The sequence below is a fragment of the Cavia porcellus genome, unplaced genomic scaffold (genome assembly GCF_034190915.1).
Source record: "Cavia porcellus strain 051 isolate PalLab524CR breed Dunkin Hartley unplaced genomic scaffold, mCavPor4.1 scaffold_6, whole genome shotgun sequence".
NCBI lineage: Eukaryota > Metazoa > Chordata > Mammalia > Rodentia > Caviidae > Cavia > Cavia porcellus.
The window spans coordinates 7529489-7542155 of NW_026947489.1; the positions used below are offsets into that span (position 1 = coordinate 7529489).

The 12667-nt window shown below is 56.6% G+C and overlaps 1 protein-coding gene across 5 annotated transcripts in view; it reads left to right on the forward strand.

Moving 5' to 3' along the window:
* The window catches only part of Apba2 (amyloid beta precursor protein binding family A member 2), a 234022-nt gene extending 222539 nt beyond the window's left edge, over positions 1-11483 (forward strand). For all 5 annotated transcript variants that reach the window (XM_063249880.1, XM_063249883.1, XM_063249882.1 and 2 more), the window contains 4 exons: positions 781-993; positions 1976-2095; positions 7739-7879; positions 10125-11483. In XM_063249880.1, coding sequence (XP_063105950.1) covers positions 781-993; positions 1976-2095; positions 7739-7879; positions 10125-10196 — 546 coding nt within the window. In that variant the 3' untranslated portion in view covers positions 10197-11483. The remainder of the gene's footprint in view (positions 1-780; positions 994-1975; positions 2096-7738; positions 7880-10124) is intronic.
* The last annotated feature ends 1184 nt before the right edge of the window (positions 11484-12667 follow it).

The following is a 12667-nucleotide window of genomic DNA, read 5'->3' on the forward strand; positions in this document are numbered from 1 at the left end:
CCTCTGCGTCAGACGCAGGCTGCCTGCGGTGGAGGCCTGGCCCTTGCCTCAGAGCTGAGCGCTTGTCTGTGAAATGAGACAATTCCAGCGAAGACACTGATTACAGTCAGTCTTAATGACCTTGCAAATGTGCTTTTTAATGCTGCTATTACCATCAGTGGGTGCTCAGCAGGCAGGAGATATTTGTGAAAAGCCAGTGGGTAATATCTCCATGACAGGGAACTTGGGTCTGCTAGCAGGGCAGTGTGAAGCTGCCAGGAACAGAGGCCTTAGGAGGTCCCAGTGGCTTCCTTCTGGTGTCACCCAGCACGGTTCTACAGGACAGAGGAGTGAATATCCCAGATGTGGCCCATTCCCTGAGCCTGTCTACCTGTCAGAGAGCCAATGGGTGATGCTAAATAGTTTTTGAGTCTGTGACCTAGCTACTTACTGAACAATCCTGAATACACCACTGGCGGTTTTTTGAGAGAGGCGTCCTTGAGACAGAGAACAGGCAGGGCCATCTGGATGAGAGAGGTCAAGTCAGGGATGGGGTACTAGGGTATTAGCATCTGGGCCTGGGAGAGTCCATGCTGGGCATGGGAGGAGAGGGGCACTACTGTCAGATTACAGGACTCCTGCTGGGCCCCAGTGGGGCCTGGAACCAGAGTAGCCCAGGCCTCTCCAACCACCCCACCCCACTGTACCGCCCGGCTGAGAGGTGCTGGCCGTGGATCCCAGGGTGGAGCCCCTGGCAGGCCAGACCCAGCTCCTCCTCTCACACTGTGAGTTCCCTTGCAGCTGCAGCTGGAGAAGCACAAGGGGGAAATTCTGGGCGTGGTGGTCGTGGAGTCGGGCTGGGGCTCCATCCTGCCCACTGTGATCCTGGCCAACATGATGAATGGAGGCCCGGCTGCCCGCTCCGGGAAGCTGAGCATCGGGGACCAGATCATGTCCATCAATGGCACCAGCTTGGTGGGGCTGCCTCTCGCCACCTGCCAGGGTGTCATCAAGGTGGGTGCCTGGGACCCTCTGTCATGTTTGCCCCAGCCCCATGTCACATGACCCATGTGGACACTGAGGCCCGCAGAGAGTCAAACCTTGAACCCAAGACTACCAAGCCTGAAGTCTCAGACTCTCCAGGGAGGGTGATGGGGCAGGTTTCATCTCTCCTAGCTCAGCGCTGCCCACAACCACTCCAGGCCAAGGGCTGAGGACGTGAGTGTGGGATGACCAATCTGTCCCAGTTCACCAGAGATTAGGGAGCCCTTGGTCACGGCAGCCTGGGGCAGAGGTCACCCTACACGGCTGGGTGATAGGAGGCTGGCAGCCTCAGGGAAGGAAGGACATGCTGACCCACTAGTCCAGGAGCTTTCTGTCCCTGGTCTGGCAGAGGGGACACAGCCGGTGAGGGTAGGCACTCACTCCGGCCCCTTGGGCTGGTTCCCAGCTGGCTGTGGCTGTGGTGCTGGAGGTTCCCCTCCCACTCCCCTCTTTCAGCCCAGAGGTGAAGGGCTTTCTTAAGGCCAGACATCCTGGTCACCCCTGCCCCTGCCCCTGTGACTCCCTTGGCCCCAGACCTGCAGCCCCAGGCATATGCAACAGCCATGTCTTAGCCAGAGGCCGAGGTGACCCTTCAGCCTTGATGCAGCCCACAGAGCCCCTGGTGTCCTAGGTGCTCAGTCTCCCACATCTGTGACCCCACCCTGTGAATCCGTCAGGGGAAGGCATTCGGTTCTGATCAAGGTGTGCTCACGATCTTTTCAAAGAGAAGCAGGGCAACAGCCCCTGCTGTTACCCCTGAGTGCAACCCTGGTGCCCAGCACCCAAGTGGTTTATTTCTACCCAGATCATAAAGTGCATCTAAGCACGAGGGCCACGGAGTGTACTGTACTCCAGTGTCTGGCTGCTGTCACAGGCCAGGGAGATGTTCATCAGGGTGCGGGTGCACATGATGTCCACACTTGGCCTGTGACTCCTGTCCTGTGTCATGCAGGGCCTGAAGAACCAGACACAGGTGAAGCTCAACATTGTCAGCTGTCCCCCTGTCACCACCGTCCTCATCAAGCGACCGGACCTCAAGTACCAGCTGGGCTTCAGCGTGCAGAACGGAATCGTGAGTCCACCTGCCCCACTAGGCTGCCTCTGCTGCATGTCGGGTCTGGGTTCTGGAGGGGCAGGGCCACAGTAGCTCCCGTCGGGTGAGGTAGGTTGTGCCAGCCCCCGGCTCCATGGGCAGGGGCTTTCTGCGGCTCTGAGGACAGACAGACAAGGAGGCCCAGGTGTGCTTGTGGAAGGGGTCCTTCCAGCCCTCTGCGGGACCGTGTCCCAGTGAGGGCTGACTTTGGCAAATACCTGCTTAGGAAATGAGGAAAACAGGCTTTCCTGTTACAGTGGCTACAAATTCTGGTTCACTCATTAATTCATCCACCTGTTCGGCAGCCATTTGTGAAACACTTGTTCTGTGTCGGGTTCTGGGGTAAACACCGTTGGTGTCAGGAAGGATTCTGTAGGACTGGCTTCCTGTAAATGCTGGTCTAACCAGAAATCTGTGCCCATTTCTCAGAATTCCCATCTCCCCTTTGCCCTGAGTTTGGCTGGAGTGAGTTCCCTTCCTTGGTGTTTCCTCCGACGAAGGTCTCAGAGGAGGGAGTCAGTTATGCCTGCGTGGCCAAAGCTGCCCTGAGTACTAAGGAGCTGAGGAGGCTGCAGGGTCCAGGGGAGAGAGGCGGCTGTATGTGCTACCAGCAGTGCAGCGGAAAGGCCCTGGGAGAACATTCTGGAATGTTCTGGAGAGAGAGCTTGTGAGAGATTCTCCAGTGTATCCAAAAGCCAGGCTCGGGGTGCACAGAGCCAGGGTAGAGCTGTATCACAGAACGCCGTGCTGAACGGGGAGGAGCGAAATAGAGGTGGGGAGGGGAGCTCTGGTCTGTGTGCGTGAGGGGCCAGCAGGCTGCAGGTAGTGGACTTCCAGAAGTTTTGGGGTGTGGGGGTCAGAGTAGCCACAGATCTAGGTTTTGTGGGACATGGAATGGCGGGGAGGGAAATAATGCACAATTCTGAGGATGAAATCGTAGGCCCACTCCTCCAAGTCAGAAGTGTGCAGGACAGGGGTCCTCAGGGGCACCGTCTGCTTCCGAGTGCCCCTGACGCTGGTCAGGGTCTGAGCTCCAGTGTGATGCTGGAGGACCCAGCAGGTATGGAGCTGTGAGGGCACCACTGCGGGTGAGGAACACATGGGCCCCAGCCCTACCAGCTAACGGGCTGTCGTCTCCCCGTCTTGCCTCAGCTTTCCTGTTTGTGAAATGGGGTCACACTTCCTCTAGGTCCTGTGCTCAGGACTGTGGGGTAAAGCTGGGACCAAAAGGAGCCCTGTGTGGTGGCTCTCGGGGGCTTCCCTGTGGGCCGGCAAGGGTTCCATCTGAAGCAAGCTAATCGGCACGGCCTTGGGCTCATTATGATCTACCTTCCCAGTGGCCCGGACCACAGGGTGCTGGCAGTACCCACGTCAGCCACACCAGGGTACCCAGGTCACCAGTGCTGACCCCATCATCTGTTCTGTCCTTGAATGACCTAGCTCAGCACTCTGGGTGCTCAGAGATACAATCTGTCACAGTAGCTTCCTCCTTTGTGGGCGGCTGCTGCCAACACTCACCACAGGCCGAGGCCTGTCCCCTGCCCCAGGCCACTGCCAGGTCTGATGCCACCCTGGCCTCCACCCCTTAGCTGGAGCCTCAGGGGAAGAGGAGTTTGGGGAAACATATGGGAGCCCTGGGACTGCTGATACTGAAGTCAGAGTCCCTTGCCTCCCACAGCATGGTCAGGATGACACCAGGGGTCACGAGGGCCTCGGTTCCCATCCCTCTCAGCTCCGCAGAGGGACCTGGCTTGGTGCCATGCACTCCTGGTGCCCACTGGCCCCACAGCAAGGCCTGGCACAGCTCCCCCAGGTCCGGTCCTATTCGCCCAGCCTGAGTGTTTCCTCCAGCTGACCTGGGACAGCCACGAGGTGACTGGGGTGCTGGGAGCAGCTGGCCACACACAGGGAGTCCTGACCGTGTGTGGCGGTAGCTGGGAGGTACGGATGCCAGCTCAGAAGGGGCATTTGCTGGCTCCCTCCCACAGCACCGTGGCTTCCTGCTGACTGCCCAGAGATGCTTCCTGTGGCGAGTGGTGGGGCTTAACATGCAGGCGAGCAGTTAGCTTAACCTGCCCGGCACTAGGCCAGGTCCCATCTGGGTGCAGCACCTGAGGGCAAGCTGAGGGGGACATCGGCACAGGGGCCTGTGTGTCTGCCAGGGTGTTCCGGGTGGGTGCGCCTGGACCTCCTGAGCTCCCGGGCAGTGGCTTTGTCCTAAACCTCGGGGCAGCCTGTCCCTGCTACAGAAAGGCCCCCCCCCCACTTTTCTTTTATTCCCAACTCCCTCAGAACATCTGTTTCTCGTGTTTCTGTTTTCTTAAAATTGTGATAAAATACACACAACATCAAATTTGCTGTCTTCACCATTTTGAGCGTACAGTGCAGAACTCCTGAGCAAGGGTCTCCAGGTCTCATCTGACAGAACTGAGGCTCTGCCCCCATTAAACAGTGGCAGTGCCCCGTTCCCCCCCGCACCCCATGGCAGCTCCCTTGATACTTTTTTCAATGAATTTGGTTTACTCTGTGCACCTTATAAGTGGAATCAAATAGCATCTGTGTTTTTCCCACTGGCTTGTTCTACTAAGCATGCTGACCTCAGAGTCCACCCATGTGGCAGCTCCTGTCTGTTGTCTCCCTTCCTTTTTAGACTGGATGGTGCTCCATTGTGTGGATGTTGGGTTTTATCCACCCCTGCATCCCTGCATCCGTTCATCCCTGCATCCTTCTATCCCTCCATCCCTCCATCCCTTCATCCCTGCATCCCTCCATCCCTCCATCCCTTCATCCCTGCATCCCTCCATCCCTCCATCCCTGCATCCCTCCATCCCTGCATCCCTCCATCCCTGCATCCCTCCATCTCTGCATCCCTCCATCCCTGTATCCCTCCATCCCTGTATCCCTCTATCCCTGTATCCCTCCATCCCTGCATCCCTCCATCCCTCCATCCCTGCATCCCTCCATCCCGCCATCCTTCCATCCCTCCATCCCTGCATCCCTCCATCCCTGCATTTCTCCATCCCTCCATCCTTCCATCCCTCCATCCCTGTATCCCTCCATCCCTCCATCCCTGCATCCCTGCATCCCTCCATTCCTCCATCCCTCCATGCACAGCACTGCATTGCACAGGTGCCCAGGTGTCTCCTTCCCAGCTATCACAGGTGCTTGCAGTCCCTCTAATCCATCTCTCTGGGGTCAGTTTCAAGGTCCAAGAAATGGAAATCCACCACACTACCAGAAACCTCCGCGCCCAGATCATGGGCATCCCTGTGGCAGCTGGTGTCCAGAGTGGCATTAACTGTCACACTTCACAGATGGGGACCCCGGGGACAGAGAGGTGAAGTAACTTGTCCTAGATCTGCTAAATGAATAGTGACAGAGTAGGGGTGAAAAGGACCCGCCTCCTGCCTCTTTGCATGATTTCAGGGTGACAGTGGGGGGACACGTATGGATCAGTATTTTGTCTCTAGTGCCTGGGACTTCAGTACCCAAGCATCGGAAGTGCATAGATCATCACTGGATAGTTTGGTTCTGGCCAGCAGTCAGTGTCCCCTCGCCCTGAGCCTGCAGAGCCACAGTGCCCACAGGCCGCTCTGTCCCATGCAGTGGGTCCCCCGAGTCTCCTGCAGAATTGTACCCACATTGGAGCCAGTTTCGCATCAGTGTTTTCCATTTTCAGCTTCATGACATTTAATGCATTGGTGTACAGACAGGCCTGGGAGGAACTCATTAATGCTGTTTGCAAATGATCCCACCTCTCTCTCCTCATACTATGGCCCAAGGTTTTAGCAAGTCTCCTGCTTGGAAGCGCTAGGCCACCTTCCTAAAAGCGCACATTGTGAAGGTAAAATGTGCCGTGGTCCTGATCCCTGTGGGGCGTGCCTTGCCTTGGAAGGCTGCTGTCTTGTGAACATGGATGTCACATCCCAGCACCTCCTGCCCCCTTCCTGGTTCCAGATTCCCCTCAGTTCAGTCTCAGTTCCCCCCAGCCCAAGGGCCTGGGCTCTGGGGTGATACTCAGACCCTGCCTCAGGAGTCCAGATGACCAGTGGCCATACCTGTGTCCCCACTCAGGATAGAAGGAATGTCTCCTTCCAGAGAGAAGGGTCCTGAGTGCTGGAAGTTAAGAGCTGTGAGTGCCACTCCACGATGCCCACACATGTGGTCACTTTGGAGAGGCCTGTGGTATTTGTGAGCAGATGAAACTCACAAAATAAATGGCAGACAGGAGTCGCACAGGAGCTGCCAGGGCCTGCCTGTGGGCAGTGAGCTTCTGAGCCTGTGTCAGCCTTAAAGAGATGCCATGCCAGGGACAGAGGGCGGGTTCAGGGACGGGAGCACAGCTGACCATGGCCTTTTTAGGGTGCTAACCAGCCCTGGGCCATCGTTCCTTGGCTTTCAGATGTGGGGACCCCTAAAAAGTCCTTAGAGCATCAATGGGATGATAGTGAAAGTCACACTGGGGAATCCCAGGGACAAAAGCCCAAGGCTCTTAGATGCCTTTGTGGGCAGCTTGTAGGGGCAGGGTCACTAGGCTACTGGCCGTGTCCCTCGTGATGCTCCTGGGCTCCACCTTCTTCATCTTCAGACCCAGCTGATGGGATGTAGCCCTGGGCCATGGTGCCGAGCGTGCGCTGAGGACGGGGTGGGCACTGAACCCAGTGCCTGGAGAGTGGGAGGGGGCCCTGGGGGCTCATTGTACGTACTGAACTATCTGAGGGTGGCCAGGGGAGAGAGGACAGAGACCTCTGGGTGTGAGCCTGGCTGCTCTTGGGACGCCTCTGCCCCAGGGAGGTGGCACCCTGTTCTGTGGACTCTGCCTGGCTTGGCCAGTGTGTGTAGCCCAGGTCCTAGGATGCAGCTGGCAGTGGAGGAGGAGGTAGCACCCCGAGTGGTGGCAGGAGCCCGGGACTACACCTCTTTCTCCCCTTGGAAAGGTGTCCTCACTTCTGTGCCTTTTGGGGGCTCTTCAGGGCTCAGGAATGCTTTGGGGGGCCTCTGGGAGCCATCAGCTCTTCGCTGTGAGCCCGCAGGCCTCCCCATCAGGTTGCTGTCCCCTCCTGGGTATCTCAGTAGATGTTCACCTTTCTAATTCCTTGTTTTTGGATGAATTTTGCAACCCATCGAGACAGATGTGCAGGCTTCAAAGGGCCACTTTCCCAACACAGTTCATGAGTTTATCACCACGCTCCACCTCAGGAGCTGGGCCCAGGGACTGTCTGCCCTTGAAAGAGGTCTCTGGGGTGGCATGGCTGGTGGAGAACCGTCCAGATCATGTGGCCTCTGTGACATCACTGGCCACCCACATTCCGCCCGCCCCAGGAACCACAGCTCCCAGATGGCTGGGGGGAAGGGGCTCTGATTCTGGCCTGTGCAGTCTGAGCACTAGGATGGTTCCCCCCCCTACACACACACACACACACACACACACACACAGATATCATGGCCCTGGGCATTTTAAAAACATGTGTCACCATGAACTGCTGTATTCACACACTCAGGAGCTGCATGTAGAGGGATTTGCCCTTCGGGCTCTTCTCTGCATGGCATTTCTGTGCGACCATCCTTGGGAAGCACCCAGGGGCACGGCAAGACCCTGCTGACCCGGCTGTGTCTGCTTAGATCTGCAGCCTCATGAGAGGGGGCATTGCTGAGCGTGGTGGGGTCCGTGTTGGCCATCGCATCATCGAGATCAACGGACAGAGTGTGGTGGCTACAGCGCACGAGAAGATCGTTCAGGCTCTGTCCAACTCGGTCGGGGAGGTAAGGCCGCTAATCTCCCTGCCATGCCTTCCACATTTCTGGAGTCAGAACCCCACACCTTTTCCATGACTAACGTCTAGCCTGATCTGGTGTCCGATGTGCTTGGGGAAGCCACTGGGCCCACTCAGGGAAATCCAGCCTTCCTAGGATGCCCTGCCCTCCCAGACCTTAGGCCCACCTCTGTGTGCTGAATCACATTTTCCTCGCCTGGATCTCTGCAATCCAGCTCCTTTGTGGGGGCTACTGGGCATCAGCTGAGCTGGCCAGCCCGTGACAAGGATGAACAGAGTGGCCGGCAGCACTTGGCTCTTCCTCGGGCCCTATGGAGCTGCAGACAGGAGGGCAGAGGCTGCTGGGCAGGCTCCTCGGCACTGTTTCTGGAGCTGAGTTTGCACACCCAATTGAGGACCCACTGCCTGCAGGCCTGGTCCTCCAGGGCATGGCTCTGCTACCCACCTTGGGGCTGGGCCCTGCCTGCTGCCTGCCCACCCAGAGCAAGGCTCCAGCGACTTGTAACCTTCCCCCTCCTAGTGCTGTCTGGTGTCATTTCCCTGACAGGGTCACGGGGAGGGAGGCTGCGGGTCCCAGGGGGAGCACAGTTGTCCTCATGGACACATGAGCAAGAGGCCATTGAGGGCAGCGCCACAGCACACAAGGAGCCTTCCCCTGTGGGAGTGATACGTGTGTGAGTGTGCATGTGTGTGTACGTCAGTGTGGGCAGTTAGGTGAGGGGAGATGTGGGGAATGGTATGGAGCTGTGAGTGTGAAGTAGGGGTACAAGTGGGATGTGTGAACCTGTGTGTGTGAATGTGTGTGCGTGTAGGAATAGCAGTGTGAACATATGTGTGTATATGACTGTGGGTGTGAGCGTGGGTGCTTGTGTGGACAGGACCGTGGGTATGAGTGTGGGAATCTGTGTGGATAGGTGAGTGTCAGTGTGTTTGTGAGGGTCTGTGTGCATGTGTACAGCAGGTGTGCAGTGCTCCCCTTGGTGGCCATATGAGGAAGAGGCCCTGGCCTCCATGTTCCCTGTTTGTGGGTGGAGGTGAGGGGCGCTGCTCCCTGAGGAGAGGCTCAGGTCACATCCCGAAGGGTGTTCATGGGTCCCTCTTCAGACAGCATTGAACACTGGCATTTTGCTGCCAGAGATGAGGGAGAAGGCCCATGTCCCCCAGGACGGGTGGTGGCAGTGGCTGACTCTCAGAAGGAAGAGTCCAGGGAGGTGCCGTTAGCTTTCTCTTAGGAATGGCTTCCAAGAAGCAAAATCCAATTTTCCTAAGTAGATGGTCAGCAATGGCTGCCCCCCGGGAGGGCTTGGCCTTATGCTCAGGAGGGGAGGAATCAATGCAGTGGGAAGCCGGGCCGGGAGCCCTGGAAAGGATCTGGAGGCTTCAGCCTGAGATGAATTGGTATTCATGGAGGCAGGCCTGCAGGCCTTGGGGTGTTAGAATCCCGGCCGCCAGCGGGGCTGGGAGATTAGTGTCGGCCTGCGTTTTCCATCATGCCTGAGCACATTTGGAAAATTAGTCACTGATAAGTCCTGAAGTTGAGACGTGCCTCGGGGATGGGTTCAGATGGAGGAGTGACCGAGAAGGAAATCCTTTGATGGAAAAAGCTGTTGTAGGTGATGGAGGAGCGAAAGTCTGCATGGCTGGGACGAATCCTGGTGGGGCAGAACTATCCTGCAGTGTGGACCTGAGGAAGGACCGGCCTAGGGGCAGCTGGGCATTGGAAGCAGGACAGACCAGAAGCCAGAGTCAGCCAGAACTCTCACCAGAAGGGCATCTGCTCAGTGATCCCCCAGGAAGGGGGTCTCTAGACACCCTGCCCCTTGGGAGCCAGTTCCCAGCCCTGGAGCACTTGCCTTAGCCAGGTCGTTTCTGGGAAGGGGTGTGTGTCCTTCTTTCTCAGGACACAATGCCTTAAGGCTTCTGGAGGGTTCCCCCAGGGTGCCCCTCAGCTGAGTGGGCAGAGTATAGTCACCAGTGAGTCCCCTCCCCTCTCCATGTCAGCTTGACCTGCAAGGACAGTTAGCACTCGGTGATGTATAAACCCTTTAAAGTCAAGGTTGGGGAGCCAGGTCTGTCTGCTGTCTACGAGACTGGAATTCTAAACAAACAGCCCTCGTGGGTTTGGGCATCTGTTGCTGGTGTCCTTTGATGGCACTGAGAGGAAGGAGGGCAGAGGGTGGCAGGGACTGACAGGCCAGCTGAGGGGCAGCTCAGCTTCCTGTCTCTGTTGACAGATTCACATGAAGACCATGCCTGCCGCCATGTTCAGGCTCCTCACCGGCCAAGAGACCCCACTGTACATCTAGGCCCACCCCGCCTCTGCCATGGAGCCAGGGATGCCAGCAGGCCTGCCTGCCCACCACCGGATGCCAGGGAAAAGCCCTGACCCCTGGCCCCACAGCCCAGCCAAGGACACTGGCTCCCCCAGAGGGCGTGCCCTTGCCACCCAATTTGGGGCCTTTTTGTTTGATTTTTTTGTTTGTTTGGGGGGGTTGCCAAAAAGGAGTATGTCTATCAACAGAGAGTCGCAGGAACAAACCTTTGTAAAACATTCAAGTATTCCGCCACCTTCGGCACTGTTTCTCATTTTGACTGGCAAAGGGTATTCCTGGGTCCCTCTGTAGGGTCTAGTGTGTGTTGCTCCTCCCTGAAGCTGTAGAGCTCAACTGTGGGTCCACCCATGCGGCCGTGAAGGGAGCGCTGAGGGACACAGCTCCCAGGCAGTGGTGGGGAGCTTCTACCCTGACCAGGACGCCCAGGGTTCTGCAGGGTCCCGGATGGTCCCACACAGCCAACTCTACCACGGCAACCCCAGGAGAATGGATGTGTCCAGATCCCAGGATGAGACTTGTGCTGACAGTGTGGGGACATGTGATGGACTGTATTCTCCTAGAAAGGAGGTGTTCCTGAGTCCAATAAAGGTTCATGGTCATGACAACACAACTCCATATTTATTTAGAGGATATTACCACGTGGACTTTTGTTTTGGCAAGCTACTCTTCAGACCTTTGGGGTTTTCCAATGACCCGTGACCAACACCTGCTTCTCCTGTCCTGACCTGTTCTCTGCATCACCTGGGTCTCTGAACTTTCCCTGCAACCCACCCTCCCCACCCCACCGATTCTCCACGGTGGGGCTCCCCACAGGGTGGGACATGGTGATTCTGCTGCCAGGACACAGACAGTGGTCTGGGCATCTCTCCCTCTTTAGAGCCTATACACATGTGTGCACACACATACACACACACCCCAGAAAACTTGACCTCTGACCTTCCTGAGGCCACCAGCTGTAAACGCAAATTCCTTGGCAAGCCGGGCATCTGTGTGATGAGCAGTATTAGAGTTTGTATAGATCACGGGACACATGGTCTGGTTCAGCTCATCAGAGCTCAATGTTCACTGGTGTCATTTTGTCTGAAAGTCTCTCTCTTTGGCCCAGGCCTTGAAGAATACACTGTGACTTAAGAAGCCTTACCACGCAGTAACTAAAGCTTTAGGGTACTGTGCTCGAGGAGTAACCTGTGTGTTGCATGCTGCTGACCTTAGGAAGACTTCACACATATCACTAATAAACCTGAAGTCATGGAGAACCGACGATGCTGCTGTGGCTGATCTGTTAACCAAGTGCGCGTGCCCAGCCACCTCTGACCTATGCACTTCGTTGTGGCGGTGCTGTCCCTGTGGGGACAGCTGCCCTCTACTCCTGGGCTCTGGCAGCTTGCACTCTAGATGTGAGGTCACCAGATATGGCAGGCAGGCGGAGGTGTCAGCCGTGATGACAGGTCACCCTACCAGCTCGGAGTTCTCATTTGCCCTGCCCCATGGCTTCAGGCTACTGGTTCCTTAATGGAGGAGACTCGGAAACTTGGGCTTCTCCAGATTCATATTTAAGTCAGCTCCAGGAGAGAGATGGTGTGTGTGTGTGCGTTTATAATACGTGTAGCTGAACTACCTTCACCCCTGCACTTGTCACACCTGTGGGTCCTCCGTAACCTGTCTGGAGTAGTAACCGGACTCAGCTAACCCATCATGTTCATTTCTCCACGACATGGTCCTTGTGGCATGGTCCTGGTGTCATCTGGACAAAGGAGGCCATGAAGTAGACTTAGGCATTGGTCCCCTGGTCACAGGGGAAGGTTCTAGCCCTGTTGGATTAAGGCCCTTGGCAAGCAGGACCCCACCTCTTTGGACCAATCCTGGCTGTGCATACTTCACCAACCTGAGCTACTCAGCAGGTGCCTTCGTGGCTAGGGTTTTGGGGGAACTGTGAAGCAAGCTGACGTGTTCCTGCACGGCTACATGAAGTACCGAGCCTTGGCCATCAGGGACGTGTAAGACAGTCTTCCAGGAGAAACTCCCCTCTCTAGGGTCTCTTCCAGAAAAGAGAAAAAAGCTCAGTCAGAAGCTCCATTAGGAAGGACGGCAGGAATCCCTCTCCCTACCCACATACTGAAGAAGTAAAAGCTAAATTTCTTCACTTTGCTGAGAAACAAACATGCTAGACAACATGGCCCTTAACCTTCAGGAAGAAAAGACACATCTCCTGGACTGCGGCAGCAAGCCGACGAGCCTCTGCTCAGGCAGGCCAGGGGAGTGGTGTTCCTGGGTGCCCAGGTGAGGTCAGACATGAGCTACAGGAGGAGGTCCTGGCTAACCGGTGACATGGGGCACAACTCCCACCAGGATACACATTACAGACAGCTCAACTCGGAGCCACGGGGTTGGCTTGCTCCCAGAAGCCCACAGAGGTGCACTGCAGATCAGCATGGGCAGGATCT